General features: G+C 38.5%; 2 protein-coding genes and 2 pseudogenes across 3 annotated transcripts; 3 read left to right on the forward strand and 1 right to left on the reverse strand.

The window, feature by feature from the left end:
- Positions 1 to 4,278: 4,278 nt before the first annotated feature.
- On the reverse strand, positions 4,279 to 4,902 carry LOC147515169 (uncharacterized). Its single transcript, XM_086592818.1, has one exon. It carries the CDS (start codon positions 4,900 to 4,902, stop codon positions 4,279 to 4,281), a length of 624 nt encoding a protein of 207 aa, XP_086448944.1.
- A 4,281-nt stretch (positions 4,903 to 9,183) lies between these two features.
- On the forward strand, positions 9,184 to 17,654 carry LOC147515170 (SNAP25 homologous protein SNAP33-like; annotated as a pseudogene).
- Positions 11,508 to 12,674, forward strand: LOC147515171 (putative methyltransferase PMT8; annotated as a pseudogene). Its single transcript, XR_015209889.1, has 3 exons — positions 11,508 to 11,693; positions 11,781 to 11,963; positions 12,247 to 12,674. The product of XR_015209889.1 is annotated as a putative methyltransferase PMT8 (transcript).
- Positions 17,655 to 22,823: 5,169 nt separating the features above from the next.
- LOC147515172 (beta-amyrin synthase 2-like) lies at positions 22,824 to 26,865 on the forward strand. Its single transcript, XM_086586283.1, has 8 exons — positions 22,824 to 22,980; positions 23,070 to 23,168; positions 24,014 to 24,060; positions 24,539 to 24,682; positions 25,334 to 25,511; positions 25,757 to 25,837; positions 25,930 to 26,013; positions 26,632 to 26,865. Exons 1-7 carry the CDS (start codon positions 22,891 to 22,893, stop codon positions 26,011 to 26,013), a joined length of 723 nt encoding a protein of 240 aa, XP_086442409.1. The 5' UTR covers positions 22,824 to 22,890; the 3' UTR covers positions 26,632 to 26,865.
- Positions 26,866 to 27,595: the final 730 nt, after the last annotated feature.

Genomic DNA, 27,595 nt, shown 5'->3' on the forward strand with positions numbered 1-27,595 from the left:
TATTCTTTTTCTCTTTGCAAACCTGTACTACAATTATTGATGTGGGAGAGAAGAGTTGGATCTGAAATTTGCAAAGTAGAAGATGAGGGTAGTTTGGTTAGAATGGGTTAAACTTTAGTAGTTTTATTTTTAGAGAAAATCTACTGTACACAGGAGAGAGAGAGTGGTGTAGTCAATTGAGGCCACTCATCACAGCATCATGAAATACTGTGCATGTGTATTGCATCATAAAATACTGTGCAAGGCCAGATTCATGCGTACTGATGCAGCAGGCATACTCTAGAACTGCTATTATTTTTATTACTGAAGTCCAAATGCTAAAAAGAAAAGGATTGATGTGTGGCCGAATGAGCTGCAGTGTCAACAAACACCCGGATAAATCCGTGAGCAACAAATTCGCACTCTGTCGGGTAACCCGAAACCTATCAAAAAACGAGTTTTTGGATACCGATAACCCAACCCGATCCGAATGAACACCCCTACGGCCATACTTGAAGCCATATTAAATACACCATGCATAATTGAATACTGCAAGATGTGAAGACTGAAGAGTACAAAAGGAAACGCCCCAAAACAAACTTAGACGCAAAAACCAAATCGTAGACTTTGTTATAAGCCAATTTATTTTTAACTTTATGGTCTGTGTGAGGCCTTCTTGTCAAGTACTTTTGTACATTTTTCATTCCTAAATCTATTCTCATGTATATAACAATGTCCAAAGTGTGATTCCATTATTTAGGACTAACTATACATCGATCGGTCGAGCAAAGTGCATTATTATCTTTTTTTTTTTTTTTTTTTTTTTTTCCGATGCTAAGATACCCATATTATATATAGCTATCTTAGAGATAAACTGGACACAAAGAAATGTCAGACATACACTTCGGAAGATCAGCATTACCTAGCTGGTGGTTAGCCCAACCCGCTAGTGTGTCTGCATCCCCATTTAGCTTTCTGCTAATCCATTTAAAACTACAAGTACTGAAACCCAAAACAACCAAGTTAATAGACGACTTCAAAGCTTCCAAGGACCATTTACAAGGTGATCCCTGTAGAGCTTTTATCACAGCTGAATTGTCGCCTTCAATCAGAAACTGCTCCTAGTTTGTATGCTTTGCCAACAAAGACAAAGACAACCCTTCACCGCTCCCCCATTCTGCTTCTTCAAAGATCCCGAGCCCCGAATCTCCCCCGCCCTCCCATTAATGTCTCCCTCATCATTGGCGGCAATAGCTCCAGCTCCAGCCCAACCTGTGTTCCTGGCAAAAGAAGCATCAAATCTAATCACAATGCTTTCATTTGGGATTATAGGAAACATGCTATCTATGCTAACAATAACATTATTAAGAGAGCTAGAAGAGGTAGAAGAAGCTTCTCTGTATGCATCATAGCATTTTTCTGCTAGCCCTTTGCTCTGCCTAATGATGCGCTCCCTATTTGCTTTCCTCTTTTCCAATTTTGCTTCATTCCTCGCTCTCCACAACTGGTGTAGCAAATGCATAATATGAACCCCGCGGACCGCATTAATACTCACTATCCTTGTTGGTGCACCAATCCAGGTACAAGTCCATCCTTTCTCTCAAACTTGGTTGTTGCTGGTGACTCTGAATTCTCATCCCCACTGGAGAATTAAACCAGACAGCTCTAGCCCAGTCACAGGTGAAGAACAAATGCTCAGCAGACTCCACTTCTTTATAGCAGAAAGGGCAAGAGAAATCTCCTGTTAAATTCTTTTCTGCCAGCCTATCACCCGTAGGCAAAGCATACATATACAATTTCCAAATGAACATCTGCATGTAGGAAGGCAAGGGAGCTGCCCAAATCTGTTTAACCGCTTTGAAGTTCCCACTTGAGCTTTGACCCAGCTCAGGCTTCTTTGAATTCAAGTATTTATAAGCAGACTTAACAGATAGTCTACCATACTTGTCCATAGCCCATATCATCTTATCTGCAGAGTCAGAGGCTGGTCTAACTATAACCTCCTGAATTCTCTGACAGATGAAGGGGTGAAAATGTTGTTTAATCTTATTTGGATCCCAGTCACTGCCATCAGTCAAGAAAAGGTCAGAAACATGAAGGTTATGGAGGGTGTTATCCACCACTCCTAATTCTTCCAGAGTCACAGGTTCATTCAGGCATCTGATCCATGGATCTTTCGGGATAGAGATAGTAGTACCCTTCCCTATCCTCCACATCAGCCCCCCACTTATGGAATTAAAAATTTTGTGGACCCCTTTCCAGAAGTAGGAGGCTTGATCAGGTGGTTTGTCCACATCACCAATCCACTTCTTCCCATATATGCTAAACATAATTCTAGTCCACAAAGATTGGATGTCAGTGGCCGCCTTCCAGGGGAGCTTAGCCAGCATAGCCTCATTCATATCTCTAGCCTTTCTTAGGCCCAGGCCTCCTTCAGCCTTGGTCTTGCAGATGTGTTTCCACCCAATGGTATGAACACTGTTTGATTTCTCTGTCCCATTCCACCAGAAGTCCCTACATGCCTTGTCCATCTTATTGCATGTGGAGATAGGTAGCAAATAGGTAGACATGACATATAGGGGGGTGGCTTGGATGACAGCTTGTATGAGAGTGGTTCTCCAAGCTTGGGATAGAACCTTGGCCTTCCAGCCTTTGACTTTTCTGTGAATTCTATCCACCAAAAAGTCGAAGTCCTCAGCCTTTTTCCTAGATAGCATGATAGGAACACCTAAGTACTTTTCTTTTGGATCAAAGTTCCTCATTCTCCAAAATCTTTTGAGTTTTATTTTTTGTCTATATTTGACATTTCTACTAAAAAACACACTAGATTTGTCAAAATTTATTTTCTGCCCAGAGGCATTGCAGTAGTCATCAAGAATCTTCTTGATATGCCCACTCTCGGCAAGATTTGCTCTTATGAACAAGATTAAGTCATCAGCATAGAGCAGATGGGTAAGAGCAGGAGAATTTCTCCTGATTTTTATCCCATGCATCTCATCATTCTGTTCTGCTCTTGCAATCATCCGAGAGAGGGCTTCAGAGACCAAAATGAATAAATACGGTGATAGCGGATCCCCTTGTCTCAGCCCTCTCTCAGGGATAATCTCCTCCAACGGAGAGCCATTAAGCATAACTTGGAACGACACAGTGGAGAGGCATTGTTGAATCATGCTTCTCCACTTATTATTAAAGCCAAGTTTTTCAAAAATATTATCCACAAAACTCCATTCAACCCTGTCGTAGGCCTTAGCCATATCCATCTTAAGGGCACACCAACCCTCATTTTTGGTTTTCATATTTTTCATGTTATGGAACACTTCACAGGCAAGACCTACATTGTCTCCAATACTCCTGCCTTTAATGAAAGCCCCCTGGAAAGGGGACACAATTCTATTCATAAAACCTTTCAGTCTATTGGCAAGAATCTTGGAGACAATTTTATACCCAAAGTTGCATAAACTGATGGGCCTAAACTTAGAAGCATGGTCAGGATTCTCTACCTTGGGGATCAAGGCAATGTAAGTCTCATTAACTTTAGGGTTGAGGAACCCAAACGTAAAGAAATCCTACACAAAAGCCACCACAGCAGACCCAACAATGTCCCAACACTTCTTATAGAACACTCCTTGGAACCCATCAGGTCCTGGGGACTTCAGGCTCCCCATTTTATTAACCACCCTCCAAATAGCCTCCTTATCAGGGATACTGGTGAGAATGTCATTCTCCCTATCACTAACAATGCTTTGGAACAGGTCCAGAATCTGATCATCCCTTTCAGGTTGATCAGAAGTGAACATCTCAGAAAAATATTGATTGAGAGAATGCCCCACTTCAAAATTCTACCTTTCCAATTCCCCTCCTCATCCTTTATCTTATCAATTTTATTTTTCCTCCTTCTATAGATGGTAGATATGTGGTAAAACTTTGTGTTTCTGCCTCCATCTTTGATCCAGTCAGTAGAGGATTTTTGTTTCCAAAAATTCTCCTCTTTTTCATACCAGTCCATCAGGGTCTCTTTCAAAGCCTTGGCTTCATTATAATTCTCAATGGTAAAGTGCCGATGTAACCTTATCCAACTTCTTTTGGGTAAACTTGATATTGGTAAAAATATTGCCAAACACAAATTTATTCCAAGAAGTAAGATCTTTCCTAGTATTGCTGAGCTTATGAAGGAAAGCATTATCAGGCATATCATCATTAATAGCATTCCAGGCATTATTAATAATAGGTTTACAGGCATCATTAGTAAGCCACATATCAAAAAACTTGAAAGGTCTAGGGCTCTTTTCCTCTGTCCTATCAAGATTGATGAGCAGAGAAATGTGGTCGGCAGCATTGGCAACAATCACGGACATGAGCATGAGGGAAAATGGTGATCCAAATGGATGCTAGAGCTCTGTCGAGCCTCTCTAAAACATGATCTCCAGGCCTCCTATTATTGCTCCAAGTAAATTTGGGACCCTTGAACCCCAAATCCACCAGGCCCAGATCGTTTATCATATTATTGAACTCAGTCATGCTTTTTGTGATGTTACTTTTTCCCCCAACCTTCTCATTCAACTGGGCAATAGCATTAAAGTCCCCGAACATGCACCAAGGTCCAGGAATCAAAGGGGCTAATCCCCTCAGTTCATTCCAGACTTTTATCCTATTATGGGCTGCAGGTTCACCATAAACAAAGGAAAAGAACCAAGACACAGAACTGAAATAATTATTAATTTTACCTGTTACTTGATTTCTTGATGCCCCTAGAATCTCCAAATCCACCCCTTCTTTCCATAGAACAGCCAAGCCACCACTAAGCCCCAGCGTTGGAACCGCAAAATACCCACTGAGTTTGAGTTTTTTACTCAGCCGACCAATACCTTCTTGACTAGCTTTTGTTTCAGACAGACAGACAATATCTACATTAAACCTCCCCATCAGGTCCTTTATTTGTTGAATCGCCGTGGTGGTACCTATCCCCCGACAATTCCAGGCGTGGATCATCATGGATACCAAGGCAGCTGTGATGGGACAGCTACCGCGAACCCTGGAGGAGTAGACAGGCCTCCACTGTTTGAGCCACTCATATTACTTTCTGCTTCATGTCTCTGAGTTGTTCTTGATATGCTCATACCCTTGTTTTCCTGGACCATAGAGCTCTCCCCTTCCCCTTCTATGTTTCCTTTATACTGTAGCTTACGAACTACAGAGGAGTCGTCCATAGCTAAAGGTTGTGGTTGGCTCTCTCCATCTCCCTCATATCCCACCACCTCATGTTGGCTTTGATATATCATCTTATCTCCAGATTCATCATCTCCATCTGAAAAGTACATCTCCATTGGTGCCTGATAGCCACGTCCCATGTCTTCTGATATCCCTGACTCCATAGAGTTTGTTGACGAATCATCCACATCATCCGACTCCATTGGTGGGGGGTCTGTGTTCGAGTCCTCTTCCAGATGCTCCTCTGATGGTTGTGAGCTAGCTGAGTCACTGGAAATAGGAACAATTTCCGCACCCACTGGGATTAACAAGTGCCATTGTCCTTTATTCCTCAAATCGTCAGCCATTCTTTTTGCTATTTTTGATCTATTCTCCATAACCCTCACACTTCTCCTTACCCAGCCATCTCTGTCTTGATCAGCCATCTCCCCTTCTTCTTCTCTACTGGGGTTAGATTTCCTTTTTTCCCCTATTATACCAGCTTCTGTGTCTTGCCTCTCTCCACTAAAGCCTTTTCCTGGAAATCCAGACCTAGTACGCCTCCCTTTTCTACCTCGGGAAGCCATGACTTTGTAACCCCTTCCACGTGGTTTGTTGGTGACCTCGGTGATCAGAGTCATTTGATTGAAGAGCCTTGCGTATTATCTTGTGATCTAGTTCTGACCTTTTGAGGCTCGAGACACCCTCCTTGAGCCCTGAACTCTCTGATGTGGTGGTTGAAAAGCCATGCTGGTCTTGAAGCTCTTCACAACCACTCGATCCCTTGGTTCTAGGTACCATACATCTGTCACCCATCCTCTTGTCCTGGTGTCCTTCCCTGATATTTTCAGCATGTTCTGTTGGGCTAGCCACATTGTCATCCGTCAGACTAATCCACATCCGATCCCTTACTGGTGAGCCCATAGTCTCTTCTGAATTCCTTAGCTCTATTTCAAGGCCCATGTTACTACAGTGCGGGCAATTTTGCAGATAGGCCTCATGTTCCTGCTGTGGACCAGGTCCATGATCCGAATCTCCAGAACCATCAGATTGAGGCCCGCTTTCTTGCCTTGCTTTGTTGCTTTCTCTCTTATCAGAGATGACCGTTTGAAAACTAGCCGTTGGGGGAGCCGTTGTTTCCACTGCCCTAGGCCCCCTACTGGGCTCCATCTCTGTCGCTTTGTTGCTTTCTCTTCCTGCATTATTATCTGCAAAGAGCATGTGGAAGCTCAAGATTGCTGAAAGGAGTGATAGCCCATGGGTTTTTAGCACGAATGATTTCACTAGAAGACAATTTTGGGAGTATGATCCTAACTACGGAACTCCTGAAGAGAGAGCTGAAGTTGAGAAAGCCCGCGAGAAGTACACTAAAAACCGCTTTCAAGTCAAGCCATGCAGCGACGCTCTATTGCAGTTACAGGTGAGTTGATCGGCAAACTATACTTGCACGCACGTTTAACACATTATCTACTAGCAAGGCAGAGTTGCACACTTGCACAAGTACAACCAACGCGTCTGTTCATTACACTTTTCGCTCTGGTAACCTCCAAAAGATTATCAAAGTAATTAAAATCTAGCTTTCTTCCAATACATGCAAATTTTGAATATATATAGTATGATTTTTGTGTAGTTTAAAAGCTCAGAATTTTTGTGCAGTTTCTCAACATATATATATTAGGATTTTCCCCTTAAGCCGGAAAATTGATCTTGGTGGTTAATACTGAATGCAGCTCACAAACGAGAACCAGTTCTCTCAAAATTTACCTGCAGTTAGACTAAGAGACGATGAAGAGGTGACAAATGAGGCTGTTACAATAACATTGCGAAGAGCTGTCCATTTTTGTTCTGCTATGCAGGCAAGTCATGGACATTGGCCTGCTGAGAATTCAGCTCCGTTGTTTTTGCTTCCCCCCCCTGGTAACATAACTTTAATATGCTCCATCAAGTGTGTACACCGTACCATATGTAGTAGAGTTCAGTTTTGCTGTCTGGAGATTTTGTGTTCAGCTGTCCAGCCAATCATAAGGCTTGAGAACAGGATTTGTTTGAAATTAAATATTTCTACGATTTTGCAGAACTTTGACTCATATTTAGTACGGGTAACATGGTGTTGCATACTTGCATGTGAGAATTCTAACGATATTGTATCCTATCGTGATATGGCCCATATGGGTAATGGGGATATATGGACCCCTAGAATCTGGATACATATTTTGGATATATTTCTGTGGGGATATATCGCTATAGTGATATACCAAGAAATATTAACAAGTACAAGTATTGGTAGATTGTTGATAATTCTTGATACACCGTTGATTATTTAAAAAATATATATATAGTGATAAATTTTCAATGTAATTGAGATCATCAACCAAGCTAGAACAGTTGATATTCGGGATATATCGAGACATTTTCCTAATATTCTAATATCGTGAATATTTGTAGTTAACACAATCGATTTGATTTCGTGGAAGCTAATATACTATGGTTGTATCAATGTTATTTTTTTTTTTTTGGGTTTTTTAGACATACCTCCTATTTATAATAATTGGGAATTAGACATACCCCCACTCTAATTTTTTTTAAACATGCCCCCACTTTAACACCTTGATGCCGGTCAACAAAGTTTTACTGTTAAGTTTTTTTTTTTGTTTTTTTTTTATTAAAAAAAAACAAGAAAGTAAAGAATTGTTTATGTTTTTTTATAAAGAAAATAAAGAATTGTTTATGTTTTTTACTTGTTTTTTTAAAAGAAAATAAAGAATTGTTTATTTATTTATTTATTTAATTAAAAAAAAATCGGAAGAACATAAAAAACTTAGACTAACAGTTAAAAATTGGTTTTTTTGAGGACATATTTGGTATTCTATCATAGGTGTTTTTTTTTTGTTTGTTTTTTTATTTTATTTTTATTTTTTTATCAGAAGAAAATAGAAAATTTAGACTAACAGTCAAACTTTGTTGACCGCTATCAAGGTGTTAAATGGAGAGCATGTCTAAAAAAGATTAGAATAGGAATATGTCTAAACACTTCGAAAAGTATCAATGTTATGAAGGATTGGCGGAAAGGAAAAAAAAAAAAAACAACAACAACGAAATGATATAGACGCGCGTCCTGTACGGATGTACCAAAAAAAAACATCTTACACACAAAAAAGTGAAAAACTGTAGAGTTGGAAACCTTAGATTAAACCACATTATAATTTATTTATGCACGAGTCACGAGGCTTGTTTTTGTTATCAATTAAGATGATCCCAAAAAAGATGTAACAAAATATAGCATGTAGTATGTACGTTAAGGAGCAAGTCTCTCCAATAAGTTCGTTATATGACAGGCAAAAATATCATGACAAAGTATACATCACACGTTTATCAGTTTATGTGACAGGCAAAAATTTCACGACACGTTTAGTCCCTGACTTAGCTCATTAAGTAAGCAGCATGTTGCCTGAAATCCCTGAGAAAGACATTTTGGTAAATGTAATCTCAGTATCGCACTAATAAATTAAGGGTAAAATTTTAAAAATACATTTAAGTCACGTTTGAATGTTTGATAGGGATTTGGGAATGTACCATTTGCAGGTCACGGCACTGTATATTACTGGAACAACTAATTCCATACTGTCATCGGAGTATAGAAAGGAGATTTTTCGTTATCAAAGACTATTAATACTGAGTAGTAGAAAATGCTCTCAGTGACCCACGTCAGCCACTTTTTTTTCTCTGAGAATGACACATTAGATTTTTCATAAAAAAATGAATTCTACGCCCTTTTTTACCGATTTCAATTATTTGTGACCCAAAGTAGATAAAAACCTCTCTCCACGCTATTTTTTCAATTCTACAAAACACTCTTAACTCTCTAAAAAAAATGTATCTCTTCAAACCCTCTCTCTTATTCTTCCCTTCTTCCAAAATTAAACTAAGAATGATAGAGTGATGTCAAAATTAAATATCAACTTCGTTATCATCAACTCCCTATTGATTAGTTCAAGCAATTTTTGAGGAGTTAGAGAGATGTTTGGATTTAGGATATCACCCAATACTAAGGTTGTGAAACAAAACTCAGTTGAACCTGGATTTCTTAGTTCGTCCAACTCTAATCCATTTGATTCCGACTCGGACTCTGATGCTAAGAAAACCTTTACTCCTGCAAGACGTACTTCTTTGAAACTTGTACTGCCGAATCTTAATAGCAATGCTTTTAGTGATGACGAGGGAAGTGGAGCTTCTACAGTTAGTTATGCTTCAAGAAACAAATACAAGAATAACTTCCGTGATTCTGGAGGATTGGAGAACCAGAGTCGGGAACCGGAGGGCTATGCCACGCATAAAAGGCCGAGGAGACAACAAAAGTGTTGATAGTTGCCTCGAAGATTCTGAGGATATTCGAGATGATGCTACTAAGCCTTTGATCACCTTGCATCAGCAAGGTGAACAAATCACAAGGACTCACGAGGCTGCTGCTAACATTGATCACCCAATACTAAGGTTGTGAAACAAAACTCAGTTGAACCTGGATTTCTTGGTTCGTCCAATTCTAATCCATTTGATTCCGACTCGGACTCGATGCTAAGAAAACCTTTACTCCGCAAGATGTACTTCTTCTAACTGTCTCTTTGCGAATCTTAACAAAGAATGCTTTTAGTGATGGCAAGGGAAGTGGAGCTTCTACGCTTAGTTATGCTTCGAAAACAAATACAAGAATGACTTCCGTGATTCCGGAGGATTGGAGAACCGTCTGCGCAGGAACTGGAAGGCTATGCCATGTACAAAGTGAGGAGACAACAAAAAGTGTCGATAGTTGCACGAAGATTCTTGAGGATATTCAAGATGATGCTACTAAGACTTTGATCACCTTGCATCAGCCGGGTGAGCAAATCACAAGGACTCACGAGGTCGCTTTGCTAACATCGATCGGGATCTCGGTCGGGTATGGCTATTTGTCCCATTTGTCGTTGTATTTTGCCTTGTGGATCGATGAATATAAATAAGCGTTGTGAATTTGTGTGTTTTGGGGTGGGGGTGAGGGTTGGTTGAAGCGAGAATATCCGCTTGCTAAACATCTGGCGATATCTTTTTCTTAAGAACTTACCGTTAAATTGTCTAAGAAAGTTAAATTTGATATAACTGGAACCAAAACATCATTTTTGGTGACAGTATTTAACAATGTATTGATGTTTAGCTATTATAAGATCTGCAAGTAATGAGTTTTCAGTAAAGATTGTGAACTATGCGTGTGGAGCATTAAGTATATCCACTGGCTTTGGGAATAGAGTCATTTGACCTTTTGGTGGTGATTAAGTGTTTGCAATTAATGTCTCAGCTTGACCTTTGCCTTCGCATGCTCGATATGCTGGAGTACTTATCCCACCCTACTACACTGTATAGGGATCCAAATTTGTTTTTGTTTTTTTGTTTTTTTGTTTTTTTTTTTGGTTTTTTGTTTTTTTTTTTCTGGATTCTTAGTTACGCTTTCAGTTATTGATAACTTAGCCGCGTGTTTCAGGGTGAGAAGCTATTGGGAAGTCTTGGTGGTACGTTTTCTAAAACATGGAAGCCTAAGAAGACTAAAGCAATTAAAGGGCCAGTAATTACGAGAGGTAATTATCAGATCACATTCAATTTTTGGACTTTACTAGCTAGAAAAATTTCTCTTTGCTTACCTGAATACCTGTGTTGGGTTGCAGATGATTCATTTAAAAGAAGGGGAAATCACTTGGAGCAAAGGGAGAAGTTGGGACTGACATCAGTTCCTAAGAGAAGATCGAACCCTCGAAAACCGGCATCTGAACCCACAACTGCACTACAAAAAGTTGAGGTACATCTTGGCGTTGAAAGTAAAACTCATAGCTAAATTCATATTGTTTCTTTTAAGCTAATCTCTTTCAACTTTGATCTTTGTGTACATTAAAAAGGTGGAAAAGACAAAGCAAGACGATGGACTGAATGATTTAAGTGACATATTGGGTGAACTTAAGGTTATGGTTGTTGATATGGGTGTGTCCTCGATCCTATAGTGCACAGCTGTGGAAACAGAGCAGTAAAAACCTTTCTCTCTCTCCCCACTTTCGTTCATCAACAAACGCTTTCTCTATGAACCGTACGACCGACTCTAGCACTGCTATGAATCGCAAGTAGGTTATTTCTGATCATGCTTATTTAATTGTTTTGGTTTATTTTTTACTGCTTGATTTTCCATTTTCTTTTTGTCTAATTGCAACTTCAGAGTCCATTTAATCAACTCTAGATTCCTGGGTGAAACCCATTTTCTCGAGCAATTTCAGCAAAGATTTCCTCATCTTCTCTGACGTCTTGGACAGCTTCCTGATAAGTTTAAACTTTTGTTCCTTGCTTCTTAGGTTTGTGATGATCGGCATTCTGAATTGATTCTGTGCCTAGATAAGAATCTAATATACCAAATGAGATTGAAGCTTGATTTATCTTTGATGGAGCACTACGAGAGACATTGTCCTCTACCTGAAAGGTGCTTCAATTGCTTGATTCCTCCTCCAACAGGCTATAAGGTTAATAGCTTAAGTGAAAGATGTTTTGTTATTAATTTATTTTCCTTTGGAAATTTTAGAAGTGTCATTGTTTTTGGACTATTGTAGGTCCCAGTCAAGTGGCCAAGAAACAGAGGTGAAGTATGGAAAGCAAACATACCTCATACTCACCTTGCACATGAGAAATCTGATCAGAATTGGATATTTGAAAAAGGTGAAAAGATTATATTTCCTGGTGGCGGTACTCATTTTCATTATGGAGTCGACATGTATATTGCCTTACTTGCAAATGTAAGATTTTTTCTCCTTCAAAGAAGATAAAATGGAAATGTCATGAAACAAGAGCCCCAAAACCCTTCCTCCTTTAATTTGTTTTATTGCTAAGAAATAGTGTCTTAGAGGAGATGTCTCCATGGCTTTGTTTGAGACTATCTCCTCTCTCTCTCTCCAGATGGGTTTCTTGTGCTTAAAAGCCCATTTCTTCCTTTTTTTTCAATTATATTTTGTGTAGATCAGTTTTATAATTGAATTGCAAAATCAGTGCAATAATGTTGTTCTTGGTTTGAACTAACAGATGCTCAACTTTTCAAACAATATTTTAAACAATGAGGGAAGGATCCGGACGATACTTAATGTGCAAGTTTCGGTGCCTATCTTCTTTCATCTGATATCATGGCGATTTCTGTAGCACCTAATGATGTGCATCAGAGCCAAATCCAGTTTGCTCTTGAGAGAGGAATTCCTGCATATCTTGGTGTGTTGGGGACAAAGAGGCTGCCTTACCCGAGCCGATCTTTTGAACTTGCTCATTGTTCTCAGTGTAGGATTGATTGGCTTCAATGGGATGACATTCTTCTTCTTGAGTTAGATAGGTTGCTCAGGCATCAAAAATACTTAGCAACTTTTCAATATCAAAACAAAACACGTTGTTGCTTTGCTAAAGGTAAGTGTTGCTACTAATTTTATGTTTAATACCTTTTGAGGACTTTGATTTGTCTGATCATATACTGTGATTTGTTTTTATTTAAATTCAATATTTTTAGCTAAATTGACGTCATTCATTCTTCTACTAACTATTCTACTTATTTCCACTCTGATTATCTTCAAATTCTTCCTCACATACCGCATCTGTAAAATCTGCTTCGGGAATTCAAAATGGAATCCCTAATAATAAGAAACAATGAGTCGCTTAGCTGAAAAGCTTGGTAGGTAGTTTTTTGTTCTCATCATCTGTAGTTCTTTTCTTCCGGATGCTCGAAGCAACTCTGAAGAGGGAAGACTCTATCTAGCATATGTATCAGAAGGACTGGGGAAGTCACAAAATTGGAAGGACATACTTAAATATGAGAGGAAGAATGGGTCACTGTTTAACTCACCGTCTACCATTGCAACTGCTCTAGCTAAGCTTCAAGACATTAATTGCCTCAATTACTTGAGATCACTCTTAGAAAATAGTGGCAACGCAGGTAATATCTCTATCTGTGTCCTAAAGGTCTACTACGTTACTACATTGTCCTTTCACCTTTTTTTAATTAATTTTTTCATCCCTGCAATTGCTGTTGGTTGCTCAGTTCCGGCTAGCTGCTTATCCTCAGGATATATATACCGAACTATGTATGGTAGACAGTCTTGAGAGGTTGGGAATAGATCGCCATTTTAAGAATGAAATTAGAAATGTTTTGGATAGAACATACAGGTAATGGATACAGGTAATGCCTGAGCTTCCATCTTTTTACCATTAGTAGAAGAAAATTATTTGCTAAGGAAAAGTTTAGACCTTCGATCTCAAGAAATAAATACACCAAGATCATTGATTAAGAATTACTTTGGTATGATTAAGAATAGACTGCTTCTTGCATAGTGTAACACCAAAATGCCAAATGCATAGTGTGTATATATGGTTATGTACTGGCATAAGGCCTACCAAATTATATATAGAGCTGAAAGATTTCATTTTTCATCAAAACATTGCATGTACCAGCCACTATACACTGTCTACTACTACAGAGTTCTGATAGGAGCTTTTGTCCACTATATATGTTCTTTTGCAAGAACTTACGAGTTTCTACCAAAAAGACAACTATGAGACTGTTAATATGAGACTGTTAATATATGAGATTTTGCATGGTGTCGTGCATGTGAAAAAAACAGATGCAATACTTTAAGGATGAAAGGCAAGTAAATATGTATACGCACAGGGCCGGCTAAACCCGAGGCGAGGCCTTAGGCAGAAGCTATAACTTGAGGCTTTTTTAAAACAAATATTTTAATAGAGGTCACATAAATGTAGAAAAAACAATACTACCTGAACTAAATCAGATTATGTAATTAGAGCATGTCGAATGATGTATGCAACATGATGATTGCCTAGAGTAGCTATGAGGTAAGTCGGATATTCCTCTTTAGTTTAGTTTAGAGTAAGTAGGACTCTTAAAATAAATTGATTTATGACCGTAAAATCCAATCTATCCATGGATGCCTCCCTCTCTTACCATTGTATACCTTTTAGAGAGGTGGTTGTGTCATATTAATCCGATAGCTAGCGTTTTTTTCAAGCATTTGATATCTAATAAGAAAGTTATAGAGAAAGATATCAAATAAGTTGTACTACATGCTTTGCTGCAAAATCGTTGTTCTTAACAAGGCCCTCACTCTTTCACTACATAGAAGCTCGAGATGAGTTACTAAAAGCTGCTGGAGAACTGTTTACCAATGTCGCATCTGGTGTGTTGCGGGTTCGCGTTAACCACACTTACCCTCTTTCACAAGCAGCACAAGCTCATGTAGATCTTGAAAATCGTAAAACAACTGGTTCTGTAGTGTTGATACCAGATGGTGCTGACCTGTAAGGATGCAAGTCTGATGATGTTTCAATTTAAAAGACCAGTGAATAGTATATGATGGTATATACCTTCTCAGCATTTGTATATGGTGATTGGTTCCATCTCGCAGACATACTGGATATATCTGGGGTCTTTACAATTGAGTTGGTATAGTCTATGAATCGCTGTAACCAGGCAACTTTGAAATGTGTGTGGTATCGTGTGAATGCTTTATGTTTCTGTGTAAAATATCATGTCTATACCTTGATAGAGCCGTTTTAGAAGTGTAGATCTTCTGAAGGCCGTATCAGTCACCAGTTCACACATTGCTCCCTTCTGGTTATGTATCCACTATTTTTATTTGTAGAATTCTGTGTAAAATATCATGTCTATATCTTGATAGAGCCATTTTAGAAGTGTAGATCTTCTGAAGGCCGTATCAGTCACCAGTTCACACATTGCTCCCTTCTGGTTATGTATCCACTATTTTTATTTGTAGAAGGTGTTCTTTCTGCCACAGAGACACTATCTGCATCAATTATCAGAGATTGCATCCCTTCAGGCATATTCTTGCCAGTTGTATTTTATATTGTTGGCAAAGGGTAAAAGGCAAAGTCTTAATACGGAGTGAAAATTAGCAAATTGTTTTCCATGGACATGAAAACAGTGAGTAGTATGTAGCCTTGAGGATAATTTGTAGTGAAGAACACAAGGGGAGTATGTAGCACAGTAGCAGTAAGAGTAATTAACATTAAGAAGGATGCTAATTTGTAGTTGAACATTACCTGAGATCTTTGGATCTTTTAAGTCACAACAGCTCTGTTTTGGCGCCCGAAAACGGTTATGTTCTTTGATACCGGTTAGACATGCTGACTGATGCTGATGTCAATTAGATGGGGTTTAGGGAACATATGCTCCACATTCTTTAGTACAGCTATTAATGTAGTAAGCCCGGCGAATGCCGGGCAAATTATCTAGTATATACAACCATCAGGTTTGTCTAGAGACATTGCCCCATTTGCACATTATTAAATTATTTCATTCTGCTGTATGCTAACTTTATCTTACACCTTGTTCCAATAATTTTTCTGCCAATTGACTTGGAAAGACTTGGTCACTTGGCCAGTGTGAGTGAGACTAGGCCTCGGTTTTATTTTTCTGTTTCAATAAGCGCGTAGAGCTAAATCAAGGGGTTTATTTTCAACAGTGAGTGCCGCGGGTAGAAGTCCTAAAAAAAATGACAATGCTTGGGACGTGCACTTGAAAATTTAATATAAGCTAATTATTTTTGGGACGTGCACTTGAAAAATGACAATTTAACATTTCTACAAAAAAATTCAGATTATTCTAACATTTGTAGCTACGGAAACATAGGTCTATGCGTAAAGGTAACGGTGAAAATGTTTTGTCCAGAATTCTGTTGGTTTCTGACACTAAAAAACTCATGATCGGTAGTGCAGTTATAGGCCCCGGAACCTTTCCCGACGTCCCCTAGTCTGGGAGTCATTTCTACCTGAAGTGACTCAACACAGCTATAGTACTAACTACTAACTTATCATGCTTTGTTGTAGAACCATGATGGAGGTTGGGGATTTCACAGAGGGTCATAGCACCATGTTTGGTACTGCACTCAATTACATTGCGCTGCATTTGCTAGGAGAAGAAGCTAATGCTGGGGTTGTAGATAAAGCACGAAAATGGATCCTTGATCATGGTGGAGTAACATCGATACCATCCTGGGGAAAAACTTATCTATCAGTAAGAAGATATTAAGCAATCTGTCTTCTTGATATTTGGCTAATACCACTCTTTTGAATTTTTTGACTAATAGGATAAAGTTAATTTCTCATTTGGTGTAGGTTCTTGGTGTATATGAGTGGTCAGGCCTGAATCCAATGCCTCCAGAGTTTTGGTTTTCTCCTTCATATTTTCCTATACATCCAGGTTTGCATTTCATTTTGTTAAGGAAAAAGAATAGAAAATGGAAACCTGGTATAATGAACAAAAGTAAAGTGCAAGCACATTGCTTCTAATTCCAGCTATATAAATGTGTTGCAGGAAAAATGTGGTGTTTTTGTCGTTTGACTTACATGCCCATGGCATATCTATATGGGAAGAAGTTTGTCGGTCCCATCACAGATCTCATACTTTCCTTGAGGGAGGAACTATATACTCAACGATCAAGAAGTCGATTGGAATAAAGCACGTCATTCTTGCTGCAAGGTTGGTAACAGTGTGCTCTGATCTCCGGTCTATATTATTTGAAGAGTGAAAAATGAACTTCAAGTGTTCGATTTACAGCATGATATGAGCATTTTTAACAGGACAAGATTCATGATGTGAGCTTTTGTTGCAGGAGGATCTTTACACTCCCCATTCTTTAATACAAGATTTCATATGGGATAGCCTTTATTTTTTCAGTGAGCCTTCACTGAAGCATTGGCCATTTTCCTTGTTGCGAGAAAAATCTCTGCAAGAGGTGATTAAACACATTCATTATGAAGATGAAAACACTTGATACATGAACATAGCAAGCGTTGAGAAGGTAACGAATCTGAGAAGGAAAACCATTTTTGTTTGGGAGAAAAGGGGAAACATATTCTTGTAACATGTTATGAAAAAACAATCTCATGTCATGATGTGCAGGTATATAACATGCTTTCCTGCTGGGCAGAAGATCCGAATTCGGACGCCTTCAAGTATCATCTTGCCAGGATCCGGGACTACTTGTGGATTGCTGAAGACGGAATGAAAATGCAGGTTAGCTAGTGCCTGGATATATGTGTTTGAAAAAAAGGAAGTATTAAACCCCAAATTTGTGTCAGTAAATACTCAAAAGGTATATATGCACATAATTTGTTTGAATAAAAATATACTAAAGTTTGCTGGAAATGCATCCATGAAAATTGAGTGGAGAAATGGATGACAACTCTTATGATAAACTCTTATGCATATACTTCTGTTGCAGAACCTTGGTAGTCAAAGCTGGGATGCTTTTTTTGCTATTCAAGCAATCTTGGCATGTAATCTTCTTGAAGAATATGGGCCTACACTCAAAAGAGGGCATGAATTCTTGAAAAAATCACAAGTACATATTTATTATTGTAGAGAAAACGATGTTTTTTCTATCTGGTGTGAATGGCGTGACCTACGTTCATGAGGTTTTGGACTCTAGTGATTTAAGCACGACCCGCGCTCCACTTTGCCTAGTCGAGGGCGCGACCTGCGCTCATGAGTTATTTCAGCACGAATTTGCCCTTTTTCGGAAGTTTTCTGAAATAGTATAAATATAGGTTTTTTCCGTAGAAACCTAACTTTTCCAAAACCAAGAAAGAGAGAGATTATAAGAGAGCAATTCTTTGTGAGTTGAGTGTTCATTCTTTGTGAGTGGATTGAGAGACTTGTAATCTGTTACTTCGGACATCTAGTAAAGCTTGGAACTCGCAGTGTGGAAGTAGGCAAATTACCGAACCACGATATATCTCGTCTTGTGGTTTGTTCTTCTTTTATATTAATTGTTTTACTTTATATGTTTGTTATTTGATATTGAGAATTGTTGGGATATTGCTTGGAGGGTGTTGAAGTATTGTCTGGTAAGAAGGATTGATCTATTGTAGTTGGTAACGTTGTTTTCGCAGTGTTATATTCACAACAATTGGTATCGGAGCGTAGGTATACGACCTAGGATTTTGAGTTTAGTGCTCGAAATTTGTGTAGACAAGGTGTTCGATTAAATTCCGAAGTGAATTGTTTTTTGTTTTGGGTTATTGTGTGTAACTTGAAAGATGACTCCCAAGATGTCAAACGCAAGGTTTGAAGTAGAAAAGTTTAATGGGAAAAATAACTTTGGGATTTGGCAAGTCCAAGTAAAGGACATCCTCATCCAACAAGGTTTGCACAAGGCTTTAAAGGGGATTAAATCTAAGGCGGCGAATATGAGTAATGATGATTGGGAAGAGTTCGATTTTCAGGCTTGTTCATCAATCCGGTTATGTCTTGCTAATGAGGTCATGTATAGTGTGATGGGAAAAATACCGCCCGGATCCGCTCAAACTAGAGTTTATGTATATGACCAAGACCATGACGAACAAGATGTACCTTAAGAAGCGTCTTTATCGGTACATGATGGTCGATGGTTCAACGATGCAAGAGCACGTTAGTGAGTTCCGTCGACGTCTAGCGGATTATTTGAATGTGGGTATGAAGATGGATGATGAGGATCAAGCGACATGTTTAATATTCTCCTTGTCAGAAAGCTAGGAGCATCTAATGACTACATTTATGAACAGAGAAGTCGTCGATCTTGACGAAGTTCAGAGGGCACTTCTTTCTTATGAGTTGATGAAGAAGACACGTGTAGAGAATAGCATTGATGCAGGTCAGGGCTAGTGGCAAGAGGAAATTCGTATGAACAAAATTCTACAAGTAATGAGAATTCTAGGTCCAAGTCAAAGAAGCCTTTAAAACATGTACAGTGCTACAATTGCAATGAAAATGGACATTACATAAGTAATTGTCCTCACCCGAAGAAAGAGAACAAGAGAGATGGTTAGAAGAAAGGTAAGGCAAAGATTGAGGCAAATTATGCTTCAGGCTCTGAAGAGGATGAGTTCAGTCTTTGTGTGTCCACACAAGACTATATGACTGAAAGGTGGATTCTTGATTCCGGATGTTCCTATCATATGTGCCCGAATAGAAAGTGGTTTACTTCTTATGAGAGCATTGATAGTGGTTCCGTTTTGATGGATAATGACGTTACTTGTAAGATGGTAGGAATTGGAACTATACGGGTCAAGATGTATGATGGTGTAGTGAGGACTTTAACTGATGTGAAACATGTTCCTGAGCTAAAGAAAAGTCTTATTTCTCTTGGTACCTTGGATTCCAAAGGTCACAAGTTTGTGGGCGAAAGTGGAGTCCTAAATATTGTTAATGGCTCTTTAGTTATTATGAAGGGTCAAAAACATGGAACCTTGTATACTCTGATAGGTAGTACGGTAATAGGCGATGTAGCAGTGGGTGCATGTAGTAATGATTCTGAGTGCACTAAGATATGACATATATCGTTTAGGGCATATGAAAGTGAAAAGGTTTGTCCGAGTTGTACAAGCGAGGGGTCTTGAAGAATTTTGAAGAAGCCAAGTATGGGGTTAAATGAGCATTAAGGTCTATGGGAAGCAGTGCAGAGTCAAGTTCAAGTCAAGCAAGCACACGACAATAGACATCCTTGACTATGTGCATACGGATGTTTGGGGACCCTCCAGGGTGGCTTCCAAGGGAGGTAACCACTATTATGTCTCATTCATTGATGATCATACTCGCTATGTGTGGGTGTATATGATGAAATCGAAAGATGAAGTGTTTGAGACATTTAAGAAATGGAAGGTAAAGGTTAAGAATCGCACATATAGGAAGGTAAAGACATTATGGTCTGACAATAGTACTGAGTATATCTATGGACCTTTCTAAGAGTTTTGTGTGCAACAGGGAATTGCCAGACATTGAACTGTCAGGGGCACGCCACAGTAGAATGGAATGGCAGAGAGGATGAATAGAACTTTGCTTGAAAGAGCGAGATGTTTGTTGTCTAATGCCAGTCTAGGCAAAGAGTATTGGGCAGATGCAGTGTCCATGGCGTGTTACCTATACAATAGATCACCAGTACCAGCTATAGATTGCAGGACACCTTATGAGGTGTGGTCAGGTAACCCAGCTGATTATAGTATTTTGTGAGTGTTTAGATCAACAGTTTACTACTATGTGAGAGAAAGCAAGCTAGATCCTAGAGCTAAGAAGGCCATATTTTTAGGCTTCGCAAATGGGGTAAAAGGATACAGATTGTGGTGTCTAGAAGACCACAAGTTCCTAGTCAGCAGAGATGTTACCTTTGATGAGACTTCCGTGTTATCGTTCAGTAAGCCGGAAGTAGCTTGGCAGAATGGTGAGTTTATAGAAGTTCAAGCTATTGAGCTTGAGTTGTCTGATGCAGCAGATGACTGGTTAGATCATGATGAGGTACCAAATCATGTAACCACACAGCAACAAGAAGAAGAGCAAGAGCATCCGCAACTTGTAGTGGCTGACCCTAGGCCAAAGAGACAAGTTAAAGAAGTGCACAAGTGTGCACAAGTATGGGCACGAGAAGCCGGTGAAACACAGTGGTCAGGTGGATTTAGTGGCATATACGCTGAATATCGAAGATGATGAGCGAGATAGCTTCAAAGGAAGTCGCCGAGATGCTCATTACAGAGATTAGTTGGTAGCTATGCAAGCAGAGATGGAATCTCTTGATAAAAATCACACATGGGACCTAGTTTTATTGCCAAAGGGCAAAAGGACTATCGGCAGTAAATGGATGTTCAGAAAGAAAGAGGTCCTTCCTAAGTCCGACAGTACTAGGTACAAGGCAAGAGTTGTAGCAAAGGGTTTTTCCCAGAAGGAAGAAGTCGACTACAATGAGATATTTTTTCCGGTGGTCAAACATACATCCATTCGTGTGTTATTGAGTTTAGTTGCTCATTTTGACTTGGAGTTAGAGCAACTTGATGTGAAAATTGCTTTCTTGCATGGGGACTTGGAGGAAAAGATCTATATGAGACAACCTGAAGGGTTTGTCGTTGCTGAGAAAGAAGATCATGTATGCAAATTGAATCAGTCACTGTACGGGTTAAAGTAATCGCCCAAGCAATGGTACAAGCGCTTTGACATGTTCATGAAATCTCAACTTAGCTCTGAGTTTGAGTTGAAAGACTTAGGTGGAGCCAAGAAGATACTGGGCATGGAGATTGACAGAGACAGGCAGAATCGACGGATAGTTGTATCTCATAAGAAATACCTTCAGAAAGTCCTTTTGCATTTTGGTATGGAGAATGCAAAGTCGGTTTCTACGCCTTTGGCTGGGCATTTTAGGCTTTCAGCTAAGTTCTCTCCTAGTTCGGTGGAGGAACAAAAGCATATGGCACATGTTCCTTATGCTAATGCGATGGGGGCGCTTGATGTATGCTATGGTTCCGCGCCGCACTTTATTTTTCACAGTAGTTAGTGTTGTAAGCAGATATATGGCTAATCCTGGGAAGCAGCATTGGGAGGCAGTGAAATCGGTGTTAAGGTACTTGACGGGTACCTTGAATGTGGGATTAGTTTATGGTGGAGGCACTTGTTATGTCAGTGGATATGTGGATTCAGATTATACAGGGGATCTAGATAGACGACGATCGACTCTTTTAGTTATGTATTTATGATGCATGGTGCACCGGTTAGTTGGAGGTCTATGCTACAGCTACTGATTGCTCTATCTACTAATCGAGGCGAGTATATATGACGATGGCGCAGAGGCGATGAAAGAGGCATTATGGCTTCGAGGTATTACGGATGATATGGGTATTGAAGCGAAAGCGGTGTTGCTTTGCATTGTGATATTCAGAGTGCTATTCATTTGGCGAAAAACCAGGTTCATCATGTTCGGACCAAACATATTGATGTCCGTTATCACTTTATACGCGATGTCGTTGAGGATGGTGATGTTGCACTTGAGAAAGTGGACACCCATGACAATCCTGCTGATATGCTGACTAAGGTTGTCACCGGAGTTAAGTTCCAACACTGTTTGAACTTGCTCCAAATCCCACATGCTTGATAGAGCCCTTTGTGGGCATGACCTTTAGGGGCGGATGGACTGCGAGTTTCTGGATGGATGTGTTCGGCTCGGTTTTATGTGTTAAAATCTCACCGAGATGGAGAATTGTAGAGAAAAGGATGTTTTTTCTATCTTGTGTGAAAGGCGCGACCTGCGCTCATGAGGTTTTGGACTCCAGTGATTTAAGCTTGACTCGCGCTCCACTTTGCCTAGTCGAGGGCGTGACCCGCACTCATGAGTTATTTCAGCACGAATTTGCCATTTTTCGGAAGTTTTCTGAAATAGTATAAATATAGGTTTTTTCTGTAGAAACTTAACTTTTCCAAAACCAAGAAAGAGAGAGATTATAAGAGAGCAATTCTTTGTGAGTTGAGTGTTCATTATTTGTGAGTGGATTGAGAGACTTGTAATCTGTTACTCTGGACATCTAATAAAGCTTGGAACTCGCAGTGTGGAAGTAGACAAATTGCCGAACCACGATATATCTCGTCTTGTGGTTTGTTATTCTTTTATAGTAATTGTTTTACTTTATAATTATTTGATATTGAGAAGTGTTGGGATATTGTTTGGAGGGTGTTGAAGTCTGTCTAGTAAGAAGGATTGATCCTTGTGTATGATTTATCTATTGTAGTGGATAACGTTGTTTCCGCAGGGTTATATTCACAACAATTTTTTTTTTTTGCCTATTACTATCTGTTGTATCTAATGGTCCAATTAACTGTGGAAGGTTCAAGAAAATCCTCAAGGCGACTTTCGAAGTATGTATCGTCACACTTCTGAAGGTGCATGGTCCTTTTCAGATCGAGATACCGCATGGCAGGTCTCAGATTGTACAGCAGAAGGAATAAAGGTATTGGCCACTCCACTATCGTTACAGTGAAACATAATTATCTCTTTTTCACAATTCTAACTTTGAGTGTATATTCCATTTACTTACAGGTTATGCTCTTGTTATCACAATTGCCAGTAGATATTGTTGGAGAGAAAATGGAACCAAAGAGATTATATGATGCTGTCAACATCCTTCTTTCCCTTCAAGTAAGAAATTCATTCCATAAAACCAATTGTAATCACCGTATTGAAAACCTTATAGCACTCCTAATTCCTGTACGTTTAATTGCACTTCCACTGGAATAAAATTAAATATTTTGTACCATGATAGAGTTAAAATGGTGGATTTACAGCATGGGAGCCCAAAGGAGCGAAATCATGGTTAGAGGTACTTATGTGAAATCTGTCCGTGTCTTTGTTTCTTTTTATTTCTTTTGATTCCCGGTGCTAATATAGAAGACTATTTACAACTGAAAACTGCTTTAGATTTCTTTTACTGTCACAAGATTGAATACAAGAAGAGCAACAAGGAGAAAATATCCTAAACTTGCTTTTAATTAATAATATGCAACCCCGCCCTCTCGCAACTATCAGTCTCAATTGCCTCTGTTTATAGAAAAAGTACGACATCTCCACGTGCCAAAATTTCAATATTTCTATTCAAGATTTGCTTCTCTGCAAAATATTCATGTTCAATTCAACTTGTTGCACTGTACCCTTAAAAATGCCAAAGATTTTGATCTAGTAGGGATAAAGGATTTGGATTCACATGAATGAAGAATGATGATTAATTGTATTGATGTTTTTAAAATGAACTGATTGACCAAAAGCATACTCAACTCGTTACTCCCTATTTATTCTAATTATTCTTAATTTCTCAGTAGCTTTCCCAAGTCCCATATATTGATATTAAGAAATGTCTCTGCTGCTGGTTGATCTTATGATAAATGTTTGGCACATACAATGCAGTTGTCTTTTCTATCTTTCTCCGTTATTTTTCTTTTTATAGTTAAAGCATATATTAATGATGGCGTTGGGATTATTTTTTGTAGGTGCTTAATCCTTCAGAGGTTTTTACCAACAGTGTTGTTGAGCATGAGTAAGTTTTATGGCCTTTTTTTTTGTCACGTGTATTAGAACAAAATATACATTTTGCAAAATGAGAAATATTCGTTTAGAAGTGGACTGGGACTGATAGCATGGTCAACTTTGGAAAAGGAAAAAAAATGGACTAATAGGAGGTTTATGAATTATGAAGAAACTGGTCGCAAAAGAAGAATTGCCAGTGATTTATGCTATATGAAGGGTTTTAACTAGAAAAAATCTAGTTCTGCCCTTGTAGAAACTTGCTAATAAATCGTGCGTCAAATGGTGGAGGGGAAAGTTTTATCAGAGTATTAAAAGCTAATCCCGAGTGCACATCTTTTTGTACACAGTTCAACTACACACTGCTCTGGGGTCTTCTACTTTATAGCAACACACTTCTCCTAAAAAAATGGTGGTCCTAATTGTCTTTCGCACCATTTCTGTTGAACCACATATACTCTTAAGTCTCAACGCAAATATGATTTGTGCAGGTACATCGAGTGTACTTCATCAGCAATCCAAGCTCTAATGATGTTCAAGAATTTATATCCTGAACATCGTACTCATGAAATTAGACTTTCCATTGCAAGAGCAGTACATTTTCTTGAAGAGATTCAAAGGCCTGATGGTTCATGGTATATATTTTCAACTATACATGCATGCTCAATCTACAAATTCCCAAAAAAGTATATGAAAAAGAAACCACAAGGACTTTTTCATTTGCCAAACAAAGACATCCTTGATTTTTTTTCTAGGTATATCCAAAACCTTAATTTTTGAATTTTACTCGTTTCTCCCGTTTTATTCGTTGACAACTACAACAGTCACTGTAAAAATCATAAAAAAACACTTTAAGCCTTTGTTATACACTGGATATCTGAATATCCAGAAGCTGCATATGTTGAGCGTTTGTTGTAGGTAAAAAGCAGGGGGGAAAAAGCCGATATCCCACAGAGTCATAAGGGTTCAGCTTGTACATTTTTTTTTCCTGTCATATCAGTTGGCTGTATTTTTTCTTTGACACTGCGTTCACACTGCTGAATATAAGTGAGCCATTCAGCACAGAATTTCTTGTTTGCTTTTCCACAATGTTTCACACATTTGAATTACAATAAGCATTCAGCACCAATCCTATAGCTGAACGTTGAATGCTTAAAATTGAACTCTGAAGTAACCTCATTTATAGCTTATCCATTTGCAATCTTCTTCTTCTACAGAGTAACAATCAATTATAGCTTATCCATTAAAATTATTCATAAAAATATTAATTACATATAGCCATATAGGTATGGCAACTGGGGAGTATGCTTTACCTACGGCACATGGTTTGGAGTAGAAGGGTTAGTAGCTGCTGGGAAAACCTACAGAAATTGCAAGGCAATCCAGTCAGCTTGCCAGTTTTTGCTACATACACAACGAGATTCAGATGGTTGGGGTGAGAGTTATGATTCTTGTCCAGATGAGGTAACATCCTTGAGAAAAATGTGTAGAAATTGACTGACATATGCACATCCAGATTGCTTCTATAATCCAATCATCAGGTCCTTCATGACATAACCGTCTCCAACTGCTAGAGACTCCTAGCACATTGGAAGATGTGTTCTATTATGCAATGAAGTACCAGAGCCAGGAAAATATCTAACTAAATATAATCGTCCAATTGTCTTTTTATCTTTCTATATATTTTATTTTAACCTTTTTGTGAATAGGAATATACACATCTTGAAGGCAATAGATTGAATTTAGTTCAAACTGCCTGGGCGATGATGGCTCTTATTTGTGCTGGACAGGTTTCTTTTCTTATTCTTGAAAGAATGTTTTGTATATATATTGATTGAGACGACATAACCATGTTGCATTATAATTTCTTCTTGATAATCAGGCCAAAAGAGATCCCACACCTTTGCATAGAGCAGCAAGGCTACTAATCAATTCGCAAATGGAAAATGGGAGTTTTCCCCAATAGGTAATCTACATACAGATTATGTGTGTCCTAGTGGCGTATCATTATTTACTAACAGAAAAATGATTGAACTTTGTACCCTAGTACTCATCAATTGTAGATAATGTTGTGATGATCAACAAAAAGTCAATTAATAACAGTGAAAATAAAGATTCAGAGGGTGTTCGAACTAGATCAAAACTTAATTTTTACGTCCAATTTCAGCGCTCCTTGTCTATTACTACTTAAGTATAGCATGCCCAGTAGCAGTGCCTTTTCAAGTATTTTTGTGCGCTCCTTGTCTATTACTACTTAAGTATAGCATGCCCAGTAGCAGTGCCTTTTCAAGTATTTTTGTGGTTAGATGGACCATTATTTGCATATATAGATGAAAACAGATAAATTTTCATTGTTTAGATGTTTGGGGTTTCTAGTTCTTCACTGTGGCTTACAAATAAAATTAAAATTAACTCTGGTCCAGAATTTATGTTAGGTATAGCACGTATCCTTATCAGTTCTTGTTTTAGGTACAATTTTTGTATCAAACAATTGAACCAAACAAAATTGAAATGGCGATTGTGAGGGTAGATTTTCATCGATGACGAAGTTACTTACACTTCACGATCTGTTTTTCTATGGCAGGAAGTGACCGGGACGTCCTTGAAGAATCTAATGCTACATTAGGCAGCGTACAGATATATCTTCCCGTTATGGGCTCTTGCAGAATATCGTAACTGCATGACATTGCCTACTACAATCCTGTAAATCAATTCATAATTCAGAAACAGATATTACGGATCAATTCACAATTCAGAAACAGATATTAAGGCCGAAGACAAAACCCAATAATAATTACGCAATAAGTCCACCTTGATTTATCATTTCGCCATAAGTCCTAAACCAGGCTGATGTCATTGTTTTTTACTTATAATTTGGGCTCAAGGATGCATTTTCAATTTTAATTTCGCCACAAGTCCTATGTAAATTTAAATCAAGAAATTGGGCCTAACACCAAATTTTGGAGAAAATGAAGTCTAGAGGACACAATTTTTGGTGAGTAACTCGTAAGGACAAATTCTAGCAATTAGTAACTCACGGACCTACGATTTCAAATTTAGTAACCCTCAAGGACAAAATAAGTTGGCCTGGCTATTTTATTTTTTTAAGTGCTAGTTATACCCTTTTGTGAAAATAACTCTTAAGGACAAATAATCCGAATTTAAAATAAATATTTTTCAATTTTACCCTTTCTGTCATTTTACTATGAACAATGAGTGTTCATACCTTTTGCTGGTGTATGAACAATGATTGTTCATATCCAAATAAGTGAATGTACCTTATACAATATATTGATGTATGAACATTGAATGTTCATACCAAAAGGACTATGAATATTTAATGTTCATACCCAAAAACTATGAACATTGAATGTTCATACCTAAAGGATCAAGGACTATGAACATCGAATGTTCATAACCAAAGGACTATGAACATTGAATGTTCATACTTAATCAATGTTTATACCCAATGACTATGAACATTGAATGTTCATACCTAATCAATATTCATACCCAAGGACTGTGAACATTGAATGTTCATACCCAAA

The sequence above is a fragment of the Coptis chinensis genome, chromosome 2 (assembly GCF_015680905.1).
Source record: "Coptis chinensis isolate HL-2020 chromosome 2, ASM1568090v1, whole genome shotgun sequence".
Classification (NCBI taxonomy): Eukaryota; Viridiplantae; Streptophyta; class Magnoliopsida; order Ranunculales; family Ranunculaceae; genus Coptis; species Coptis chinensis.

Bases quoted from the DNA above. Each gene is read 5' to 3' on its own strand.
- LOC147515172 (XM_086586283.1), top strand. From the start codon at position 22,891: ATGTATCGTCACACTTCTGAAGGTGCATGGTCCTTTTCAGATCGAGAT. The intron at 22,981-23,069 runs GTATTGGCCACT...ATTTACTTACAG, and splicing joins GTACAGCAGAAGGAATAAAG to GTTATGCTCTTGTTATCACA. The intron at 23,169-24,013 runs GTAAGAAATTCA...TATTTTTTGTAG, and splicing joins ACATCCTTCTTTCCCTTCAA to GTGCTTAATCCTTCAGAGGT.
- LOC147515169 (XM_086592818.1), bottom strand. From the start codon at position 4,902: ATGGGGAGGTTTAATGTAGATATTGTCTGTCTGTCTGAAACAAAAGCT.